The sequence below is a fragment of the Melozone crissalis genome, unplaced genomic scaffold (genome assembly GCF_028551555.1).
Source record: "Melozone crissalis strain CALT ecotype California unplaced genomic scaffold, PUWL_Pcris_2 ptg000018l_1, whole genome shotgun sequence".
NCBI lineage: Eukaryota > Metazoa > Chordata > Aves > Passeriformes > Passerellidae > Melozone > Melozone crissalis.
The window spans coordinates 25,382,498-25,406,830 of NW_026535796.1; the positions used below are offsets into that span (position 1 = coordinate 25,382,498).

Sequence of the window (24,333 nt, forward strand, 5' to 3'; positions counted from 1 at the left end):
TTCAGGCTCAGCTTCTTGCATTCTCTTTAGCTCTTAAATGGCTAGGAATCAGTTTTACTGTTACAGAATGTGCATGTATATTATCTGGTCAAAGTCGGAATGACAGCTGTGTAAATTCACTAAATTCATATAGTTGTCTCAGTGAATCTAAGAATTAAGTTTGAGCTATCCCATGCATAAATTACAATCTTTGTGGTACTTTCTAAAAATGCTATTTCTAGGATGTGTCAGAAGATCCAGACAGAATTAATCCTTTTCCTGTGTGTTCTTGTGATGCAGAAGCACCTATGTACTTGAGGATAAAGGATGCCTCCACAAAGCTGTTCTTCATATTATACCCCTTGATGTGAAACTGATGTCTTTGAAAAACAGTTGTCTTTTGCCTCAGTGTCCCCTGAAAGTACTTGAGGCTGTTTTGATGAAGGAGTACTTTTAAGTGTGACCCTGGATTTGCCCATCCTCTAAACTGAAATTGAGGAATCCTTCTGGCAAACTGTCTCTTTCTGCAGGGCTGAAAAAAAGTCTAGTATTTTGTAAATGGAAGTGGCCCAGTTGAGGTATTGCTGATAGCTTGCTGAAGAGTGGAAAAAGCTGTGCCATTAATTAGCTGGGTGTGAAGAAGTTAGCATGTCTTAATGATTATGTATGTCTCTGTTTTGAAGGAACTATACCTATTTCTCAGGAAAGAGTCCTCTACTCTTGTATCACACAGGTACTGCAGTTCTACACTCCTGAATAATGCTTACAGATTGTTGCTGGTATTAAAAAAAAAAATAGCAGCAGCCTTCCAAGAGCTTACCCTCCACAGTGAGATATAAATAATTTTTTTTTCCCTCCTGTAGGTTGCTTTGTCAGAGGCTGCAATTTTAACACTTGAGGTGCAGGAGGGATGGGAGAGTAGGAAAGGACAAGGTACACATGCCCTGTGCTGAGTGACATCAGCCCCACTGCGTTATAAAACAGGCTGTATTTTCATTTTCTGGCATCTGAAGTAGGCAAGTTTGGCATTAAACATCTTTATGCATTTAGCATTGAAGAGATAAAAGTTTTGAAGATGGATGCTACAGTGCTAATTTGTGATTTTTGAGGGGTTTTTTCTTAAAAGAGTGGACATTGTTATTGTGGAAACTTGAAAGTATCTTATGTGAAGCTTACATTTTAGACTAGCAAGTGATTGCTTTTGCCAGTTCATCTTGCCAGATCTTCCAGTTCTACAGAAGACTGAATGTCTGTCTTCATGTGGAGATTTGCAGCTATTTTTGTGCCTAGTTTTCTGGTGCAAAGTGAAACTGGTGGTTCATAGTCAACTATTTCAGAATACAAAACCATGCAAATTATGGTATTGGTGTGAAGTTATTCCAGCTTTGCGCAGTGCAAATGCTAAAGTTCATGAAAGCAGTTGATTCTCTTGAGAGGAGATTTGTATTGAGCTGATGTTGCATTAGTGAAGGAAAAAAAATGAAGCAGTTTTTAATAGCCTTGGTAAAAGCCAGACAGTGTAGTCTAATTTTTGCCTTCAGTCTGCCATCCTACACACAGTAATCATTGTAGGCTACAGATAAAGATTCACAGAGAAAATAGATTGAGCATGCTTGTGTTGTTAGTTGCTTGTGTTATCCTTCCTTAAACAATTAATGTTTATTCTATGAGTTAAATAACTTGTTTTATGTCTCAGAATGAAACTAAATGCAACTATTTTTCTCCCTCTTTCCACATACATTCTTTAGGACTTAATGATGTTATTTATTGCTCATCTACTTTAAATATACTAAGAGTGTGTCTTGTTAGAAGTGAGGAGATGAAGATGAGAATTCTAGACAAAACACAGGGCTAACTATTTAACATGATTCAGTTTGAAGCAACTGTGAAGAATTTCCATCTTTAAAACTTTTCACACAAATTTTGTTAATACCTATGAATTGAAGTGTGCATTCACAGCTCTACGTTTGACTTTTAACTTGGTTGGAAAAAATAAAGTGCTTTCATTCTAAATAACTGTAGCTGCAGTATTGTTTCTGTTCTTGTTTTTTGCATTGAGTACTAAGCTGAACTCACTCAGATGCTAACCTGCCATAAGGGAGGCAGGAGGTGTAGCACTGTCCCTTGAAGGGATAAAATGGAAATATCCACCTAGTCTTCAACTATTGCAGACCTAGAATATTTTTGTTTCTGTACTGACAGGAGTTTTGTAGTATATCTGTATAGATTGTGGCTTCAGATCATTGCTGTAAAATGAGATCTGTTTTCAGCTTGAATGTGTTCCATAGTGGTTGTGATTCATAGGGATCACTGCTTCAATTCAGGCAGTCATTACTTTGAGTGCTGTAGTGTAGATGAGCAATTGAATGTTGGGGTATCAAACATGTGCTCTTTGCTGTAACAAACACACATTTATCTTTCCCACCTTTTTATTCTCCCCTTATTCTTTCAAGTGCTTAGAACCATTTGAATCCCTTTTGGAAAGTGATAGATGCCAAAATGTGATCAAATGCTTTACAAACATGCTTCTGACTTCTTTCAGTACCATTCTGTGAATAACAGTTTCCTCTGGATTTGGGAAGGAGGCTGTTTTCTGTATGTATAGGCTTGAAATAAACAGAACTAGTGGACTTTACTACAATTGTATTCTTGATACTTTCTTTTTTACGTAAGCACTATGTATATTGTGAAACAATTAACCCAAATCTAAATATCAAGATAAAGTTACATTCCAAAACTGCCTGCTCGTACAGGTGTAGGTGTTGAAGTACATATGCACCCTAGTATCATACTTTAAAGTGACCTGTAGACAGTATAAAAAATCTCTTGTAATTTATTATGTCTCTTTGTCAAATTGAATCTGTTGAACTTTCAAAAAGCCCAAATTATGTTTGGATCTTGCAGTTGCCCTTCTACTCATTTCAGATATTCTATGGATTTAAAGACTTAGTGCAGTAAGTATTCCACCTTCAGAGAAATAGCTGATCTTTTTGTCTTTGTGATAACAGGCTTTCATTACATCTCTTCTGCATGAGACAAACTTCTGCAAGAGTTAAACAGTTTTTAGGAGGGTTTCAGAGGAGAGTTGCCACGTAAAAGAAACCTGTGGCATGTTTGGTTCTAAATGGGGGAGTAGCACAAATACAGGCAGCTGTTAGGATAGTGCACATTTCATTACTATTGAGTTGTCTTTTCTCATGTGAATCAGCTGTCTTGTTATCTACTTAGTCTATATAAAAGTGGAATGATGGATTATTGGGGAGTTGAAGTCTTAGTAGCTCTTGGCTCTAAGGAGCTAAAACTGCTCTTTCCATGCTGATGAAATTGCTACAATGAAAGTGGAAAGGAGCTATTTGTTGTGTGTTTGGTTTGGAGAGCAGAAATCTCTTCTATGTCTGCTAATAGTACTTTGTCTTGAAGCATAAAGGCATAAGCATTTATGTCTGTTTGCTTAAAATTTTAGTTATTAAAATAACAAGTTTGACTGAACAGGAAGGAAAAAACAACCTTGCTGCATTAGTTAATTTCTGAATGACTGTCACCTCACATTCCAGCTGCAGGAAACAGTAAATTTACAAAAATGCAGTTAACCATCATGGTACAAGTAATGATAAAACTTGATTTTCAGCATTGTTAGGCTATTACTACTGAAACAATAAAGTAAAGCAGGACTGAAGAAATAGGTGTCAAATTTTGTTCTGAACCTTGTGTTTTAGCAAGTCTGAAAAGCTTGACTTTTTAATCAGCCAAAATGAGTTGTGATTGATGGGAGTGTTAATTCTGTGCCAGCAGCAAGCATTAGCATAAGAATAAGCAGAGTAGCTGGTTGTAAAGTGAGGCCTGCCCACCAGAGCAACTGTCTCTTTTTTGTTTTTCTGGTTGTTTTTGGCCTTTTTTTTTTAAGATGTTACAGGTGCTTTTGGCTAAAGAGAGCAGATACGGAGTTTTCTAAATCTGTTAGTTGGACGATGGGGTAATGCTGCAAGAGGTACCTCTGGAAATACTGTCCTGTGAGTGGTGGCATCAGTAATTGTTTCTGGGCTTGAACACAGGCACATTCCAATCAGGACTGGCCAATGTGTGCTGTCCTGGGTGTCAGAGTAGGGAATTGCATAAAACTGGGGAAGGAGGAGTATTTAAGATGCAGTACAAAAACTCCCATTACCTCAAAAGGGTGCCTGTGATTGTGGGGAGATTGGGGCATGATGATAACTGGAAGTCTTTCCAGTCCTGTGTGCCTAATCCAAGCAGTGAGGCACTTCACAAAGGAAGGCTGGAGACTTGATGCTCACAAAGTCATCTTTCCTCACAGTTTCTGCTTTTCCACCCTTCTGACATGTTGGGGCACATCTGCTTGGCTGAATTTCCAGCTCCACATCCTTGTCACTTATCCAAGTGAGAATAAAATGCCTTCATATTTGGCACACCTAGTTTCCCAAGTGATGTCTTGTCCCTCAGGTCTTCCAGGTTCTCACTGCAAAACAACTTAGTGCCATTGAACTGTGAAAACGCAGAGGGTTAGGCTTATGCCCTACACACAGCAACTGTGGAGGCCACTATGATACTGAAAGTGAAGCTGCATTAAGAGGGTTTGTGTGTGTATAAATGTTTTTTAAACATGAATGGCCTACCAATATTCTACTGGCTAATTAAAAATGCCTGCAGTTCTGAACCTTTGCAAATGGCAGGTTGGTGACTGGTTAGGGAGAAATCCTGCTGCTTACCAGTGAGTGGTTAGTTGGTTTGGGTTGGGGAGTTTTTCCTATCCACCCATCTTGCTACCCCCTCTGAGTACAGTTTTTTAAATTTCCTGGTGCTAATTTGAATTTTCATTTTTACAAGCTGATGTCTTTCATGGTTTTCTGACCACACAAAATAATCAGGATGTTGGGTAGAGTGAGGATGTGTTATGTTCACAAAATGTTCTGTAAGCACGTTTGCATTCATTTCTGTGCAGAAGTATCCTTTTTCCCTTTCCTCTGCACTCCAGTACATATGTTTCTAGCGGTGGCCTGTCCTTTAACATCTCTAAAGGGTTTACATCTCTAAACATCTTTAGCATCTCTAAACCATCTCACAGTTCTTGATTCAAAAAGCAGATCAGTTGCTTTCCAGATGAACAGAGAAGTTTGCTACTGAAGCTAAAAAACAGAAAGTGGGGGAGGACGACAGACACAATATGACCCAACAAAAACCACCAAACCACAAACAGCAATTCAAAACTCAAGCAAAAAATTAGAATTCACTTGTCTCTAGCATAAAGTAGTGCTGCAGCCAAATGACAACAAATGCCGCCCTCCATTTTTCATTAAAAAGAGGACTTAAGTATGCCTTTCTGAGCAAGGAGTCTCTGACATTACAAATTGTTTGGGATTTTTAGGGTTAGTGCACTGTGATATAGTTGACTTTCTAAGCGAATATTTGGTTTGTGACCTCAGCCACCTTACTCTGAAGGGTTGTAAATAAGAGGAGAACGCCCTTGGAGCTTCTCTCCACAACTGGCAGCTTGCTAACTTCTGCTTTTACCGTAGGGACTAGCGAGGCGTATTTCAGCATTTCTGTTTGCAAGATTTGGCATACACACTTCTATGCTGCTTTCCTACTTGATAGTTCTTTCTGAGCTCTGGAAAATAAGCATTTAGCCTCTGGTCATTCCTTTAAGTTTAGTTTGGTTTAAACAGTTCTGATGTCGACGATTCTGCTTATGTGAAAGGAACTGTAAGACCTCTCTTCCTTTGTAAACTCACCAAATCTAAATCTTGATTGTAATAGGCTTCTGTATTGAGAAATCATTAATTTACAGATCTTAGTATCCTCATTAATACTTTTTCTTTCTGACAGAATTGATTTGCCTGTGGTTCCTTTGTGGTATTTACTTACATATAAGATATTTACTCTTAGTAAGATATTTTTCCTACCTTGTAAAGCAGTTTCTACCCATTAGCTCTAAGTTATGTCTCCAAAATACTGCTGTCCATGTGTTTCTGGTTTAGCATAATTGTCTCATTTTCCAGGCATTTATATGAGGTTGTCTTTTGGCTAGGAAATGCATCCAGAACTTGTATTGATTTTAATAGTCCAAAATAATATCTTCACTGGTGTTTAGGAGCAGTACAGTTTTTGATGAAAATATCATTTGTGCTGGCTTTGCAGCAACATAATTTAATTTTATGGTCTCAACAATGAGAGACTCAAGTGAGAGGAAGAACTGATTTGAGTCAGATGGCTCCAGCAAGCCCTACCTTTTGTTCCCACATCTAGTGGTGAAATAAAGAAGATAAGCAGCAGTTACTGATTTAAGGATGGTTGAACCCAGCCTCAGTCACAGCTGCTGTCTCATATGTATGGCTGCTTCTCCTCATGGCACTGCCAGCAGTCAGCTCTGCAGAGCTGTGGCGTGTGTGGGGCAGCTGCAGCACTGCTGCTCCTGGTAAGCTTCAGTCACAGCATCACCTCTGCTAAGAGACCCTTTTGGTGAACCCTTTGTTCTTTCTTTGTTTCTTTCCTAAGTGAACTACCCTGAGAAGATGTTCCAAACTCTCATCTAAAGTTGTGTTGATAATTCAGTTATAAAAGAACCTGGTTTTCTTTCCTGTGTGTGCCTGTTCTAGGTTAAGATGTGACTGTGTGCTTTGCATGCAAGGAGAATCTTCTAATTTTAAATGCACAAGCTCAGACTTTGTAATCTCCCTATGTTTTGTGTGCCACAGAGGCTGTCCAGCCAGTACTGGGCTGTGTAAAAGCCTGCAGTGGGACTTGCTGGTGGCTCACCTGAGCTCAAGCTCTCTGTGGCCTTGCTGAGAAATGCTCGTCTTCCAGGCAGCCACACTGCAGCCTGTAAGAGCTCCAGCTGCTTTTTCATTGAGCTCACACTACTTCATGGACAAAGAGGCATCACATAAAATAACATTATCACTTTCAGAGATGAGCAGAGGGGTGGGTTGATTTAGATTGTTTTTCTTTTCTAGACTGGTATCACCTGGGACCTCAGTGCAATGTGTACTTTTGTGAAAAGTTTATGCATTGTTTCTTCCCTTCTCTGGCCCACCCACCTGTCCCCACAACTTCTGCATTAAAACAAAACAGTCCTGACAATTACTTGAATTTGTTTCTGCCTCCTAATATTTGGACATGTCAGTATCTAAAAACATACCTTTGCACTTGCAAGAAGTAATTCTAAACTAGACAGCAGAGTCTCTGTCACCTGGAATAAACACCAGTTGTAAGATGCTTTGCTGAATTCTTCAGACTTGCAGGAGACAGGAAAAGTTGTAAATTAAATCCTGCAACAGTCTTTCAGTAGATCATAGTTACTTTTTTTTTGCCTAAAATAAGAATCTAAAAGCAAAGCACAGTTAAATTCAGGACTTTGGCTATCTGTGGCAAAGCTACTACTTCCAGTGAGCCCTGGATTTTGCCAGCCATTATAACAGAGCTTCCCAGAGGAGCCTGCTGTCAAATATATTTACAGTACATTTACAAATAATGAAAACAAGTAGCTAGAGGGAAGAAAAGGCATTGCAAGGTCACTTCTGCTGTTATTTTCTTCCAAAAATGTATGAGAAATAGGAAAAATGAGCCCTTTTTATTTAGCTCAAAAAATGGAGAAAAGAAACATAGGCTTCCAAACCCATATGGCAAGTACAAAACTTCATGCTGCAATTGGAAAGATTTTTATGATAATGCTAGTATTATAAATCTAAAAATTATTTCATTTAACCCCATAGGGCTTATTTGAGAATTGGCAAATTCTGCATCAGGCTAACTTATTAAAGTTCAATAAATAGGTATTAATAAAATATAGATGGAACCACTGTACTCCTATAGGACTCTTACCTACCTCTAGTCTGAGGCTGACATAGATACATTTGAGTCAAACAGGAACTACTACTTATTACAAAGCTGTTAATCATGGAGCTTTAATGAAACTGTTTAGCACACTGAATAGCAATGTAACAACGCATAGAAAATGGGCTTGTTTGCCATTGATTAATGGTAGATAATGGGTGCAGTTCCCCACACTGGGACATTTGAGCAGTTTTCTGTCATGTACAAACTCAAGTTCATTAAGGCGTGCCTTTACTTGCACAGTCTGATTCAGCATAAAAACCCACACAAGCAGGAATGCACTTTAAAGATAAAAACAAGATTCATATTCAGCTTACTGAAAGTGTAATGGGGGTGTAATGAACCTCCAAATTATTTCATTCAGATAAACAAGACAAAGATTCAAGGACAGAACAAAAGTTGCTTATTTAAACAATACCTTGAAAAGAGTTACAGGAGAATTACAGGTCAATACATTGAAAGAAGACAGTAGGAAAAAGTTACCAACAGTTATTCTTCTAAGTGTTGAATTTCAAAGAAGTAGCAACCTGGTAAACTTGTTTAGGTACCAGCTGTGTGCATGTAGGGTTATGTATCTCACATGCCATCTTTGTACAGAAAAGGTGTGTACAAATGAACTTAAAACCAAAGAGAGTCACAGTTCTCAGCTTCTCAGCAATGGACAGATTTTGTTTAAAATAAAAAGGTTTCTACAGGTACTGCTGAAGTCCTGAAGTTCTACAGGTACTGCTGTAGAACTTCAATTCAGAGCCTCTGTAATTTTCTCTGTAAATGAGAAAAGGAGTTTAAGACCCAGTTTTGTTCCTTTTACTTTGTCAAATATAGTGAGCTCACAGGTTTTACTACTTTTCATATTTAGTTTGAGTCTAGGCTTGCTAATAGTACACAAAATGTAACAGCTTTTGTAACATTTTTAATACACCAAAGAAAATGTTTATCATCAGAAATTGCTACTCCAATTTCACTTGCATTGTTATACTTTTAAATTCCACTATAAATTGTGTAAAATAAAGCTCCCCTAACGCCAGCGAGGAAGAGGATCTCTGCTGCTTTTGGCCTTTCTTTCTTCAGCTCCTCCTAGCACAGAAGTAACTGTAGTATAATTTAGGAAACTGTTTAATGCTGTCTGAATTACTGCAGCCCTTCACATGTCAGATGCAGGATTTCCCAGACTCTCTGCAGGGCAGACAACTTCTAGACCTGCTCTGTGAGCGTGTCACACGCTTGGTTTTCCTGAACAAGCTTCTCTCTGGTAGAACATCCTATGAAAGTGTTTGCAGCTTCCTTGTGTTGCTCTGACCTCCTGTCAGATCAGATGTGAGCCAATTCTACACAACATGTAAGCTTCTTGAACCTGAAGTACAAAGAGAAGAATGTCATTTTGTGGTGGTCTGTTACTAACACTGCAGTAAAGCAAAAGCAAGCTGTGGTGTGCCATTCTGTGGAGGGGGTGAGGATAATTCTGTATTATGTGGAGGCCACCTTGTGGCATTGTGGAAGTAAAATCCAGATGTAAAGAAACAACGGCACTCAGACTGCAGACCAAGAAATAAAGATCCTAAACTGCTTATATTTTTAGAGCCCAAACATCAGTGTGATGTGTCATTCTAGCCTCATGTGAGTGATTACAGGTGCTGTTCATACAAGTAAGAACACAGGAATTTGAGGACGTGTGTAGTACCATTCTGTGGGTCATAGCTTCTTACCTAGTCAGCTTAATGAATGCTGCAATTATTAAAACTTCTGCTTGCATGGTTAATGCACAATTGCTGCTTAACAGAGATGTAGGGACAAATTTTTACAGAGAACAGGAGCAGATGAGAAGTGCAAAGTTCTTTGAAACTGACTTCCAGGTTACCATCACATTGCATATTTGTTCTGCTTGGATGAGGTAGTCTGGAAATTTTTACAGCAGGAAAATTATGCTCCTGCATTTAAACTATTAATTAAATTTCCTCCACTGAAGAATGAATTTGAATTTAGTAAATATGAGTTCCACTGCAACCAGACAAAACTGGCCAACATCTTGCAATTCTGATGTCAGCATTTGCTATCTCCTAGGATGAGTGTGCCAAAATAGAGTATCCTCTTCATGGTTGTGGACATATGTTATAAGAACATGAAAACAGTTCATTCCTGAAAAAAAAAAAAAAAAATTATCCTGAAGAAGTTTATCTGGTCACCTTAAGGTGAAGGCAACCAAGGGAGTAGGGGAATGTTATCTCTCTGAGACAGGAAACTCCCCAATCGTACATGCTGACTCCATGCTGAGGAGGTGGACATGTTGGAGATGCAGGAATTATTCTGACAACTGCACAGTTTGCAGAGGATTAAGAGATTTTCTGCCCCAACATAGAATCATTCAGATTGCTAAAGACATCTTCGGTCATCGAGCCCAGCCAGTAACCTGACACTGCCAAGTCCTGACAATAAACCTGTCCCTAAGCATCACATCTCCCGGTCATTTAAATACTTCCAGGAATGGGGACTTCACCACTTCCCTGAGCAGCCTGTTCCCATGCTTGGCAATGCTTGTGATTAAGAATTTATTCCTAATGTCCTCTCTAAACCTCCCCTGGTGCAATTTGAGGTCATTTCCTCCTGTCACTTTACTTGGTTGACAAGGCTGATCACCACCTTGCTGCAAGCTCTTTTCAGGTAGTTTTAGAGAACAATAAGGTCTCCCCTGAGCCTCCTTTTCTCCAGGCTAAAAAAACCCAGCTTCCTCAGCTGCTTCTTATGAGACTTGTGCTCCACACCTTTCATCAGCTTCATTGCTGTTCTTTGAATGGGCAATCTGTTTGAAGCAGACTTGGATTCTGGAGCAACTGAGGATGGCCCGTGCACTTTCTGCCCCAAGTCAGAGACCTTCTCGGGGCATCTTACATTCAAAGGAAAAAGAAGACTGTTGCTGAACTCAGGCTGTAATCCTGATTTTTCTATCAGTTACCATTTCTAGTGTAGCACAGCAAATTGCCAGTAGATGGCACACCACAATAAATTTTTTTTTAATGGTGCTGAAAGAAATATGCAGCACAATTTTTGTGAATTTCGTGTTTAATCATAGTAAAGCTCCTTGGGTAGGAGAGAGCTCAGTTAATGAGTTACCTGGCTGTGGCCTTTCACAGTACCTTTATGCTGAACTCTTCCATCTGTCTTCAGTTTGTGCAGTCTCATAAATCTGCTCATTTGGCTGAGCATTTTGATTTCTTCTCACCTCTAATTAGTTTACCAGAAACCAAATAGGATGTAGCTATGAGTATTCCAATGCACATGCAGCTCTTATTTATTCTTTGTGTCAGCAAGGATTATATCTCTGCTTCCGCTGAACATCTGTGAACCAGCATTACTCATCTGCTGTGTTGAGTGTTGTTATCTGTGTGTCTATATCGGGGGACTGACTCAAAGATTAGGGTGAGATTAGAGGCAGATGGCTGAAGGTGCTCCCTGCTTGTCTGGTCAAAGTCAACACCTCTGCACATTCAGCTTGAGTCATGCACAAAAGAGATTTTGGACTGCTGCTGTTTGTGGTCCAGGATCTGTCTGGTGTATTACAATAAACCAGTGCCAGTGACAAATCATCTTCATTTTCCAAAGCAAATATTTAAATACTAGCCAAGGTACTATCACCTTTGTGGAAAAAGAAGCTTTCAGAGCAATTACGCCAAAATGTTCCAAGATGAATTAAATGCTTTACTAATGGTGACCTGTAAGCAAAAGACACATAGCAAGTTTTGCTAGAATTCTGACTGTGAAGAGGATCCATCAAAAGTGAGTTCTGCTACATTTTTTGCAAACCCCTTTTATCCTTGGGAGATTAAAAAACTCTCCTACTCCTTAAGAGTATCCAACAGTACTCCAAACCACTTCTTTGTAAACAGCTGTGATGATCTTGTATTCTGATGGATTTAATAGGTTTCCTCTGCTTTTTCAGTCTGTATGTGAACCTAAAAGTGACAAGAATGTGGAGACAGATTTCAGTGTTACCAGTGTGATGACATTGCATTAATCTAGGCCTTCTCTTTGTTCAGCTGTGAGGGACTGTCAGCTCTCACCCATCTGCCTGACAGCTCTGTATTGTTAGTGACAGCTGGTGGAAGCAACTCAGACAAAACCTAAAATTTCCTTGTGAGTAGGGTGGAACTTCTAAGAAACTTGCAATTTTCTATGTTGTTGCAACTCAATGAGTGAATCCATCAATGAAGAGACAACTACAAAATATGGAGGTCATTCTTGACTGCATTTTCATGTTCTTAGAATTGTTTGGTTGTTTCCATTGAACTGAAACTGTTACTTGGTAGTTTTATGTCTTTTGATGGGAGATCCACTTGAAATCAAGCTGCAGAAACAACTCTGCTAATAGTAAAATTCCTTCTAGAATAAAAACAGCATCTCCCAGCTGATGTACTAATTATTCTGATAAATATAGACCTTGATGTTTTTATGTCTTTGTTTCCATTTGTACTACTGTTTTTCTGGGATTTGTGAGCTTATGTGACAGAAGAACCTCATTGACCATTCATTTTCCTGATTTTTTCCAAAGAAGAGACAGCTCAAAGATACCAACAGACAAATAATTCACAACATCCCACTGACACAGGATGACATATGCTTTTTAAATGATTCAGTATTTTTATTATCAGCTGATGACCAGGTTAATTGTGTTTAATGGCAGTGTTTTCCACAGGTTTGGTAATTAACTCTGACATAAACCAGAGGGGTGGAAGGAAGTGTAGCCACAACGTGGCAGTGAATACATGTGACATAACAGGACGTGCTTTGTGAAGGGAAATTGGGCAGGGAAGGGATTATAGCCCTTGTGGCTTCTCCCCTCAGTCTGTGCTGCCTACTAAGTATCAAATTTTCACTCCATTGTAACTAACCAAACAAACTGCATTGCTACAAATCATTTTAAAGATGATGCTTAAGGCCAATTTTAATTTTTGTAAGATTTTTTTGGTTACTTTTTCGCCCCTAGAAAATGTTTATTAGCCTTTTCATGATAACTATTAAGACTTCAAACCACAATGCCTTAAATACATCCATTACCAAGAAAGCTACGTCTGCTTCTTACACATCCATTTTCTGTAGGTCCCCATTTCGGTCATTCCACCCTTCAAGCGCCCAGTTATGCTTTGCCCGCCCTCACACCCCGGAGCCGAGGGAGCCGCCCCGCCTCTCCCCGGCTCTCCCCCCTGCCCGTGCCGGGAGCGGTGGGGCCCGCGCATGCGCACGGCTCGCCGCGAGGCGGGGCCATCGCGGCGCAGGCGCGGTGCGGGCGGCGCGCGGCGATGGCGGCGCGGGGCGCGGGCCTGTGCTTGGCGCTGCTCTTGCTCTCGGCGGCGCCGCTGCCCCGCGGAGCCCGCGGGTCGGAGCCCCTCGGGCCGGCAGAGCCGTCGGGCGGCGCGGGCCCCGGGGAGCGGTTTAAGATCGAGGGCCGGGCCGTGGTGCCCGGGGTGAAGCCGCAGGACTGGATCGCGGGGGCCCGGGTGCTGGTGGACGGGGAGGAGCACGTCGGCTTCCTGAAGTGAGCGGCGGGCGGGGCGGGGCGGGACGGGAGCCGGCGTCTCCCGGGGCCGTGGGGCCCGCTAGCAGTCCGGCCCTGAGATGACGGGCGGCGGGGGCGGCTCCTGCAGGGCTCGGCCGTGTCCCGGTCAGCAGCACGGCCGCGGGAGCGTGGAAGCGCTGAATCCCCAGCTGAGCTGCGGGCCGTGCTGTGAACGCTGGGCCCCGGCCTTGTAGTGGGCTGGGCACGGCCAGCCTTGCACTGCCGTAGGGCTTGGCCTCAGCCTCCGGCAGGCGTATCCGGACTGATGGCTCAGGTTGTTGCCCAAAATCTCAGGAACGGAGTTTTAATTCAAACAAACGAACGAAAAAACAACAGCCGAAACAGAAACCCCAAACGCGTTTGCGCTGTCTGGAGGACCGTGTTTCTTCTCAGCTTCTGTTGTAAATTCTGCCAGTTCTTATTTAAGAAACTGACCTTGGCAAAGAATTTGCCCGATGTGGACGTGTTTGGTCATGGTGGAACTTAAAGTTCTGTGTTGAGTACCCCTGAAAACCTTAAACTGTGCTGGTGAAAGCTAATTTAAGGGACGTGGCTTTATTCTTTCAGAAATCATGCAAATGTAGCTGGAAGCTGTAAAGAATCATTATCTTATTCAGACTCGCATGGTGCTGGATATATTCAGATAAGCAAGAGATCTAGAGAATCTAAGATACAGAAAAAACCCTCAGAATTAAGAACTGAACTAATGTAATTTCAAGAGTAGAACTAAACTCTAAATTACATTCTTTGTGATTTTCAGTACAGTATAATATATTGTTTTTAAAATATGTATGAAAATGAGATTACATGGAATTAAGATTTACTCTCATAAATATTCGTAATTTTTAATTAATCCCTCTGCAATAGGAGTTAAACTTAACTTTGACTTTGGGTCCTATCAATAGGATAACACAGCAGATTCTGCTCTGCAGATCTTGTGGAATCCTGGCACTGTAGCACCTGCTAAGCCACTACAAACAAGTTATGAGAGGCTGACATCATATCCAGGAGTAATAACTGCTGTCAGGTTGACAAATTTCTGAATGCTTAATTGAATACTTAAGAAACTTTAGAAATTAAGGAAAGGAAAACATCCTTAAAACAGTTGCAATATGAGATAGCGTAAGCATTGTTAGGGATTCAAATCATCACATAAAGGTGGTGGGTCCTTAAGTGTTGTGTATTCTAGAGAGAGATGTGGTGTAAGCACATAATGACAAATTCTTTGAGAATTCACTTTTAAGAGAGCTCATTTATTTGTTTTACTGCTGCATGTTTCTAATGTGTTTTGGTAATTACATTTTTTTCCCTTTTAACAAATTTTTGTCTTAACTTTGCATCTTATTTTTAGGAAAAAGATCTTTGATGTTGCTCTTAACAGGGTAGAGAGCACTAGGGTTTTCTTATTGGAAACTTCTGGAAACACATAGGAGGAAAACTTCTGTACCTTTAACGCAACTAGTGTTGAAGCTTCCAAGTAACCTTTTACTAATATTTTCATTGAATATTCGAGTTTCATATTTTAAAATAAAAGCCACCTGTCTAAAAATCCCTTCTGTGTATGTGTTCAGAGCTCTTAGTTTCCTTGTTACTGTGACTGAGCTTTCCAGCGTGGGCTGGTCCTAAAGGGAGCAATTAGAAGTAAAACCTCTATTTCGCAACAAAGGTACAAATTGCTATTTTTGCATTGCAAGTCGTCCCTAGCACCAACCCACACTATGTAGGATGGCATTCTGGGGGGGTTGCTTTCAGCAGAAGCACCAAAGCAAAGTAAACTTCATTGTATGTGTTTCAGAAGGAGAAAGGAAGGTGTAAATTATTCCTGCCATCACTTGAATACATGAAATATAATTTATTTCAGATCTTGTTTGGGCTGGTAAATTATTCCTCCAGCAAGACAGCACCTTGAGGGTACAACACAATCTTTAACGTAGCAGGGAATTTCTGCTCCTGTAGCAGCACACATTGATGAATTAAAGGGCTTGATATTGGGAGTGCTGACTGGTTTAAATTTTCCTTTTGGTCATTGTGGATATATTAAGATTTGTAATATAAAATGACACAGCTTCTTTAAAAAACAAAAACAGCAGAGCACTCTGTTTTGTATTCTGGAGCATACTGAAATGTTGTGGAACTCACTGTTTTTTTCAGGACAGATGGAAGTTTTGTGGTTCATGATGTACCTTCAGGATCTTATGTAGTGGAAGTTATATCCCCTGCTCATAAATTTGAGCCTGTTCGAGTTGACATAACTTCAAAGGGCAAAATGAGGTGAGCCTTTCCTGATTTGCCTGTGTATTGGTGAGTTCTGTGTGCCTGACAGCACAGTACAGAAATTCACAGAAGTAGTGCTGTAGGTCTGATGCTCCATCTCAGATTAGATGCATCAGCTTAATCATCAGGGTAAATACTTCTGCAGTATATTTAGGGGAGGTTAAAAATTGAAATCTCACAGAAAACAGTGCAAACAGTCTGTTTATAATAATAATAATATAATATGATATTATTATAATACATAATTATAGTTATAATATAATAATGTTTGAGCTTATAATAAGCTCAAAACAGATTGTTTGAGCTTAGATTTTTCTGAACTTTATTAAATTTTTATTTTTATACTTTGTTAGTATCTTATTGGCAATAATTAATATGTAACAATTAAAAAGATATAGATAAAATATTGGGTATAACCTCACCCTTAGCACCATTTGTGTATCTAAGGACTAGTAAGGTAACGAATTTGATTTTGAGAAAATTGGAGGGGTACATCTGCAAAGGAAGGTAGGAGGAGGCTTGGCATCCCTATCAGTCCAACAGATAGAGACTATAATGAGGAATGCAGCTGGGGAGTCAGAGATGCATGAAAAACAATGATACTTGGAGTAAATGTCAGGGCTTTTCTAAGGGATATGCTGCCTTAAAAACTTAGGTTAATGACTAGAAAGAGGAAACAGCATGTGGATGACAGATGTGTTTGATAAGATCTACTTGAAAATCCCAAGTTTTGAAGAAAAGGCATAGTCATAAGATAGGAGGGAATTCTAGAGATATAGATTCTATAGACATTCTATAGATGAGTATTTGGTGAAAAATTCACAAGGAATAAATTATTTATGGACAGAAGTCATCCCTGGAGTTGCACAAAGTGGATAAATATTCATAAATCATGAGAAATGGGTCAAGAATGACAAAGATGTTAGTACTGAGTAAGTATCTGAATATTAGGCCCAGATGAAGAATATTAGTGATGAGCTATGGAAAAACCTCCGAAGTACTAAAGACTGAGATTCAGTATTGATAAATGCAGAGTAATGCACTTGTGGAAAAGGGATTAACTTTGCGAGTAGTTGATGTTCTGAGCAAACTGGTCAAACTACACTGTTCAAAGCTGGACCCTAAATAGCATAGTATGTCTTACTTTTGCAAGGTAACAAAAAGTGGTTTGCTTTTGATTCCATCAAATATGCTGCTGAGAGAAGTTAGCTTTTCAAAAGTGCAGCCTAGCTGACACTGCATAGCAGATGGTTTTGTTTGTAGTCTTTTATTAAAACTTGTTTGGATTCTTTTAAATCTTCTTTATGATTTGCCAAAGATTCTATGTTTTTTATTTTCAATTATTTGCATTTTGTCTAATAGAGCAAGATATGTGAATTACATCAAACCCTCTGAAGTTGTCAGGCTGCCATACCCACTGCAGATGAAATCTTCTGGACCACCTTCATACTTTATAAAGAGAGAATCTTGGGGATGGACAGATTTCCTCATGAACCCTATGGTATGTACAGGCAAATATTACAAGTATGCTAAGGATTCAAATACAGCTGTTTGTCAGAATAGTAAGAATAGAAACAATTGAGGAAAATGTGCATTTTTCCTTTGATTTTCTGAGAGGACTGTTTTATTGGATTTTACTTGCTTACAAATGGGAAGTTACTCTCTGACCTCTCCTCCCTTACATACCACTGTTAATGTGTGTCCTCTTAAAACAGCCCATAGTCTCTTCCTTTAACAATGTGATGCTGGTCTAGTAGTGCAGAGATCAACATGTTGCAAAACTCTAATTACAGCAGGTGTAAGAGAGAACAAGAACTTGCCTTATTGGTCCAACTTTGAAAACTGTTGTTTAAAGCACAATACTCCCATGTCAGGTTTCATTCCTGACAAATGTTACTTACTGGCTTACTGTTTCGAATGCAGTAGTTCTAGAGTTTAGCTGTTTAGTAGAGCTTCATTTTAATTTAGTAGGTTCTAAAAGTGTTTAGACCAACAACTAAGCTGAAGAGGTATTTCCTGTTTTCTCTGTAGGTGATGATGATGGTTCTTCCATTACTGATATTTGTGCTTTTGCCTAAAGTTGTCAACACCAGTGATCCTGATATGAGGCGGGTAAGTACATTCAGTTGATGCATGTGGGGAGACCAAAGATAATGAGATTTCAGGGCACAGAAAAGTAATAAAAACAGAACTGTGCTTTTAAGGAAAGCTTAATGGGCATCATTTATTCAGCTAATAGAGTGTTGCTGTTTTAGCAATGAGTCATTCAATAAGTGTCAAGTGTGTTGAGAGGGGTGTGATGGGTTCTCTTGTGCTTCAGCCTAAACCGCAGTTGACTGCGCTGTTAAATCCAGATGTTGCACTAGTGTATATGATACAGAGTCTTAATATAGTCATTAAATTATCTGATTTATTGTCCTTTCATCATGCAAAATGCTGAATTGCAGAAGGCTAGGACAAAATGGAGATTCAAGGTGTTTGCTAAATCTTTTATTTTTACAAGTATTATTTGTCTGTCATGGGTGGCTGCTTTTGAAGGCTTGGTTAACTAAAAACTTCTGCTGTAAATGACCATTGTCTTCAGTAGTACTTTATAGGTGTCTGAGTAATTTTTTTAAAATAAGTGATACCTTTAGAAAACCTACCAAAGCTGTATAATACTCTTTTGGCTACAATTTTGATTAAAAAAACAGATAAAAGATATACTAGGTATTCATGGCATGTTCTTCAAATCTAGCTGAACTCTGGAAGTCTAATTTTAAAAAAGAAAATCACAAATTCCTTACTTTTCTCACTGATCTGACACTGCTTAGAGACAGACTGTTCTTTTGATGGTAAAGCCATCAAAACTTCTGATGATTTAGTTCTTATCAGATAACTGATATGACTTCTTAATGAGAAATTTTTAAGTTGGAAGAATTTTGCTTATAATTTAACTTATCTTTAAAGAGTAAGAAAAAGTTGTTTTTAAGAACCAAATTATAATGACATTCTCTAGATGACCATTAAATTGTTAAGTGTTTACTTGTGGTTTATATGGAGGTTCTATGACATTTTTCAAATTAACTTGTTTTTTCTTTCTGGAATCAGCACAGTACTAGTTTGTATATATATATATATATATTTTAAAATCCTTTTTTCCTGAAGGAATGAAAACTCAGCTGCAGTACTCTAGTAGCTTGGTGTCAGAAAGTAGGGCAATAAAAATATCTAATTCCTTCAAACAGCATCAAAAATTTTTTAATTTGCTATAAATAATACTGATTTGAAAAACAAAAGTGTGACATCTGTGAGAACGCATATCTGAATATCTAAGCAATAGCCTAAATTTTAATATGGAGAAAAGTAGTGCTGAAAAGAAATATTTTCTATTTTTCAGAATTTTTTTATCAGATGATTGCCCTGTAAGACTGCTTAAGACATGGTTACCATTTTCCATGCATTGCTGCTTTTAGTTTTGGGGTTTTATGTTTCTGTGTGTAGCTGGGTGGTTTTGGCTGTGGTTGCATAAAACTATGTAGTAATATGTATCCTGGAGGACTACAAAAAGTAAAACAGTATTTGGGAAAATTTGTTATCTTTCTCATACAGTCTTTCAACTGATGCCTTAGATACAGCCAGAATTGTTAAAAGCTATTAAGATTTTCTGATCTTTTCATGCAGGAAATGGAGCAGTCAATGAACATGCTGAATTCCAACCACGAGCTGCCAGATGTGTCTGAATTCATGACAAGACTTTTCTCTTCAAAATCTTCCAGCAAGTCTGGTGGTAGCAGCAGTAAAGCAGGGAAAAGTAGTTCTGGGAAAAGGAGGTAGTTAAATCTTCCTCCTAAGTCTGAGTTTGCACAGCTATTTGTTATCATATTGGTGTCATGTTTATTTGTCTTGAAAGATCAAAAAGCCACTGCTGTAAACTTTAACCTGGCACAACATACATTATGCTACAAGAGTGGTTTGTAGCTATTTTTTAGATTGTATAAGCTGTTTTGTACTTGACAGTAAGCAAAGATGACATGGCTTCAATACTGTATCTGTATAAAGTTATTGATTATACTAAATTAACTATATTGTTCTGTAGAGAATTCAAATAAATTATACAATGTGCTTCACAGTAATAAATGTCTTAAGACAATGTATAAAAAATTTCAAAGATAGTAGAAGTGGAGTTCCATTTTAAGATATCTTTAATGTTTTACACTTGTTGAGTTCTGAAATGAAAAAATCATTCTTTCAAAATGGAGTTGTGAGTTTACTGGGTAAGTAATTTGCTGTATCAGCTTGTCACATGTTACACATAAAATCATTTCATTTTATGCTGTTTGCTGCCTGTACAGTTTACAGAATCACAGAGTGGGTAAGGTTGGAAGGGACCATAGTGGGTTCTCTGGTCTGATCTCCCAGTCAGGGTCATCCTAGAGCACATGGCACAAGATTGCATCCAGATGTTTCTTGGATATCTTCAGTGAGGGAGACTCCACAACCTCTGTGGGCATTCTTTAGTTCAAAGATTTTCCACTGTGTATTGCCCAGTTTTACTCTGATCTACTTTCTGCTGAAAACTCTTTGGGAGGAAAGAAAGCAAAGTATCTTGCATGAGGAATTCATTTAAGCTGTCAAGATCGTGAATCTTTCTTTTCTAAATTACATGTATCACTTCTGCAACACTGAGGCTTCTTACTGTTTCTATGTGTGCTGTGCTTTCAACTTACCAGTGGAAGGATTTGAGGCCAAATACAGAATTTTAAATGCAGTTCAAATTAACTAATTTTAAAATTAAAGCAAAGAAGGTGTAGTAGGAAGCTAAATTCTGCTCATCTTACAAATACATTCCAAAGTATATGGCTCTCGAGGAATGCTAAGTCACTGGCAGAACTTTGTTCTTCAAGCATGCCTGTATATTTCTTATGCAGTTTGTTTTCAAGCTACCCAGAGAAAAGTTGAAAAAACTGATTGTTTTTTACTAGTTGATCATTTGCATGTTAAAATGACAGCAATACTTGCCAAACCCTATTAGTAACAGTCCTTTTTTGTTTTCCATCATAAACGCTGTTCTTCTTTACAGTTGGTAACTTCTCAGGTAACGGTCAGTGCAGCAGAGGTAATGTATATCTGCTTCCAGAAATGGTATTTGACTTCCACTTACAATACATCTGAAGCAAAATCAATTATAATGCATGTATTTGTTCTGCCTTTCACAGAAGAGGACTATAAATTTTCTTAGAATACATATTTAGAAGTTATGCTGGGAAACATAAAAGTTGCAGAAGACTGAATACTCAATAAGATTAAGTCAGTTTTGAGGTGTTGGAGAAGAAATAACCCAGTGTTTTCTGTGGACAATGAAAGATTTCACTCTGCAAAGTAAACTGCACATTTTTGCTCTCTTTTTGTTTTGCTTGAATGGTCTATTTGTTTCACATATTAAGTAAAATATTTTCAGTGGAGACAAGAAAGATATTTGGATATCCTTGCTGGAAGAATCTACTAAAATAAGTGTCAAGTTGCATTGATGAAGAAAGAAAACCAAACTATATTAAAAAAAAAACCTCTTTCAGCAATTTCTTATGAAAAAAATATATGAAAACCAGCAGTTTTTTGAAGATGGAGCAATTAGCATTGTTACTGTGCTATCCTGGAAAGTACAAGCCATGAGTAACAATTGAATTGCATTAGCTTATAATTAATCATAGTGATGCATTTTTCCATGTTAGGAACATGGCAAAATTCCAAAGGTAGGAACTGATATTTCTCCCTTCTTTTGTGGTGTCTGTTCATGCTCTTGGTTTCTTTTCAAGGGAGAATGGAGAATTCAGTCCATGAAAAAATGGAAGTCCTTGTTAAGAGTTCAGAGTGAAAAAGTTCACAGGAATTGTAAAGATTGTAGTAAAACTTTAGAAGGAGCACATGGAATATTCAACAGTTCTCTTTTTCTTAGGACTTTGAATATGAAGGTTGAGGCAGTTCCTTTATACATCAGGATCAGATGCAATGTCTGCTCTCAGAAACCTGTTACCAGACAAATCCAAGCCCAAAAATCTTGTATATTATTCACCTCCTTTTAAGACTCGTTTGTGATAAAACAGTTTGTAGAAGTGTGTTAGTCTGCTGCTGAACTACTGCAAGTTACAAATTTTTTTAATTTTAAAGCTGGAATCTGTTTGTCAAGCGAGCAGAGAGGTTCTAGCCAGAGTGCATTGGTCACTGTGGTCAGTTGGTCATTGTTGTTTAACCTCACCCAATAGCCCAGCCCCACACAGCTGCTCACTCAATTCCCCTGGTGGGATGGGGAAGAGAGTCAGAAGAGTAAAAGAATGTTTGTGGGTCAAGATAAAGGCAGTTGAATAGGGAAAGCAAAATCTGCACACAAAGCAAAACAAAGAATTCACAACTTCCCATGGGCAGGCAGGTGTTCAGTCATGCCCAGGACAACAGGGCTGCAGCACACCTAGTGCATACTTGGGAAGACAAAGCCATCACTACAAATATCCCACTCTTCTCCCCACTCTATGCAGAGCATGGTGCCTTATGGTCTGGAATATCCCTTTGGTCATTTGGGGTCAGCTGTCCTGGCTGTGTCACCTCCCAACTCCTTGTGCACTCCCCAAGCCCCTTGCTCATGGGGTGGGGTGAGGAGCAGAAAAAGCCTTGGCTCTGTGGAGCACAGTGCATCAGTAATGAAAATGTCTCTGGGTTACCAGCACTGTTTCCAGCACAAGTCCTAGGCATGGCTCACACCAACCACTGAGAACATTAAAACTCTTACCACAGTCAAAACTGGCACAGTCAGTGAAAGTTGTAATGTGGCCTTGGACTATCATAAAGGGCACTAGACAAAATTTACTTGATCCTGAAGCAGTTAAAATGCAAGGTTGCATTTCTGCAGAAAATAAATGTTTGCTGTAGTTCAGTTTTATTTTCTTATGTATGGATTTTTAGGAGTCAGTCTTCTCTGTTAGGTCTGGCATCTCCATTTTCAAAAAACAAAACCAACATAGCTGCCTTTTAGTGAGGCTTCTTGAGATAACATAAGGCAGACTATAAATTGAAGCAATTGATACCTCAGAGCAGAAATTAAAAATTTACTTGGACTGTAGGCAAGCTGATTTCCTTATTGCCAAAAGGAGGAAGACAGGCTTCTTCAGCTTGGACTGGATAACCCTGCTGCCTTCTGATTACAAGTTCTGGTACTTCTCGGGCTTTGTCGTGCATTGACTTAACAAGCAAAATTGGTTCATCAGTCTGCTGGAATTCTGTTATGTTTTAGGAAGTTAAATCAGCTTACAGAAGGATCAAAGAAATCCCAGAGCCAGCAGAAAGTAAGCACCAGAAACAGAGGCAGGAATTCTCTGTTCCTGACTGTGAGTGGTACAATGAGCTCACTACATCTTGAGGATTTGTAGCTGAAGAGCTCATTTAGCCATGTTCTGAATGAGTGGGCAACTGAGTTTATGACAAGCTGTGTCGAAGGTAGAGGAGACATGTTTTGCTGAAGTCTATTTTAGCTATTAGTCACTTAAGATGATCTGGAAGGTGTTTGGAACAGTTTGAAATAATTTTACCAGTTGCATCATTGAAGATGCTGACATTCTACACACATAAGGAGGAAATATAATGTACAGATATCTCCCCTTTGTTTTAAACAAAAAAATTCTTGGTGCTCTTTATCTTTTTGACGCAGTGGGGGTGATAATGGCTCCATAAATGGGGTATGTGTCTTCAGAGAGACAGGCTGGCTTGTGATTAAGGCTTGTATTTGTGAAGAGAACTTTGGTATCAAGTGCCTTGGGTTCAGATGCAACTGTCAGACTGTACAAAACATCTAGTATTTATTTCTGTTTTAGTTTCTAGTGTATGACTTACGAGAAGCTCATCCCATAAAATTGTGAAGATAAATTTTGTAATGAATATTGAGTACTCAGATAGGCTGGCAATGAACTTACTAAAAAAATCCAGTATGTAATCTTGTTAAAGAGTATCTTTGTTAAGCATTATTTTGTAGATGTTTATATCTATCTGTTAAAGCAACCCTTTTTAAGTAACTGCATGTCAAGATTTCAAAAACAATCTAGGCAATTTAAGTACATACAATTTTCCAACTTATTGAAAAGTGTATTAAATCACTATGATCTATTTAAACATCTCCACTTGGGTGTTAATGTACGCTTAATTGCATAAAGGTCATGTGTGATCAGTAGCTCAAAGAGGGCAAAGTTGGTTTTACAGTTTGATAAAAGGACCCTAGGCTAACAGTGATAAAAGTATCTTAAAGTACTAAAAGGATTTAATTTTCCTGTTTAAGAGATTTCTGATCCTAATTTTGTTGCTACTGGTAGATACTAGATAGTGAATTTGTATTCCTGCAATTTTATGCTTCATTTGAGACTTATTTCTTTTAGGAAAATAACCAGTATAAATAAATAGTAATGAAGCCTTAGTGGAATAAACTATGGATATATATGGCTATATGTTGCGCTTATTTAACAAACTGAAGGAAAATTTAAGTGTTTACATCTACTGTTGATGGGCTAAGGAATACAGATGGGCTAAGAAAGAACTTAAAATTTTAAACTTCAAATCAGTGGAAAAGCAGATTTACTGAAAAATGTTAAAAGGTTGAAAAGATTACATATGTACATTTTGCACATTCTTGGGCAGGAGAAGCACAAGAAGCACCTGTGGTGCAC

The 24,333-nt window shown here is 38.7% G+C and overlaps 1 protein-coding gene across 1 annotated transcript; it reads left to right on the forward strand.

Annotated features, from left to right (window-relative positions):
• Positions 1-13,118: 13,118 nt before the first annotated feature.
• Positions 13,119-21,305, forward strand: EMC7 (ER membrane protein complex subunit 7). Its single transcript, XM_054276061.1, has 5 exons — positions 13,119-13,354; positions 15,527-15,646; positions 17,012-17,150; positions 17,681-17,761; positions 19,313-21,305. Exons 1-5 carry the CDS (start codon positions 13,119-13,121, stop codon positions 19,463-19,465), a joined length of 729 nt encoding a protein of 242 aa, XP_054132036.1. The 3' UTR covers positions 19,466-21,305.
• The last annotated feature ends 3,028 nt before the right edge of the window (positions 21,306-24,333 follow it).

Bases quoted from the DNA above. Each gene is read 5' to 3' on its own strand.
- EMC7 (XM_054276061.1), top strand. From the start codon at position 13,119: ATGGCGGCGCGGGGCGCGGGCCTGTGCTTGGCGCTGCTCTTGCTCTCG. The intron at 13,355-15,526 runs GTGAGCGGCGGG...TGTTTTTTTCAG, and splicing joins GAGCACGTCGGCTTCCTGAA to GACAGATGGAAGTTTTGTGG. The intron at 17,151-17,680 runs GTATGTACAGGC...TTTTCTCTGTAG, and splicing joins ATTTCCTCATGAACCCTATG to GTGATGATGATGGTTCTTCC.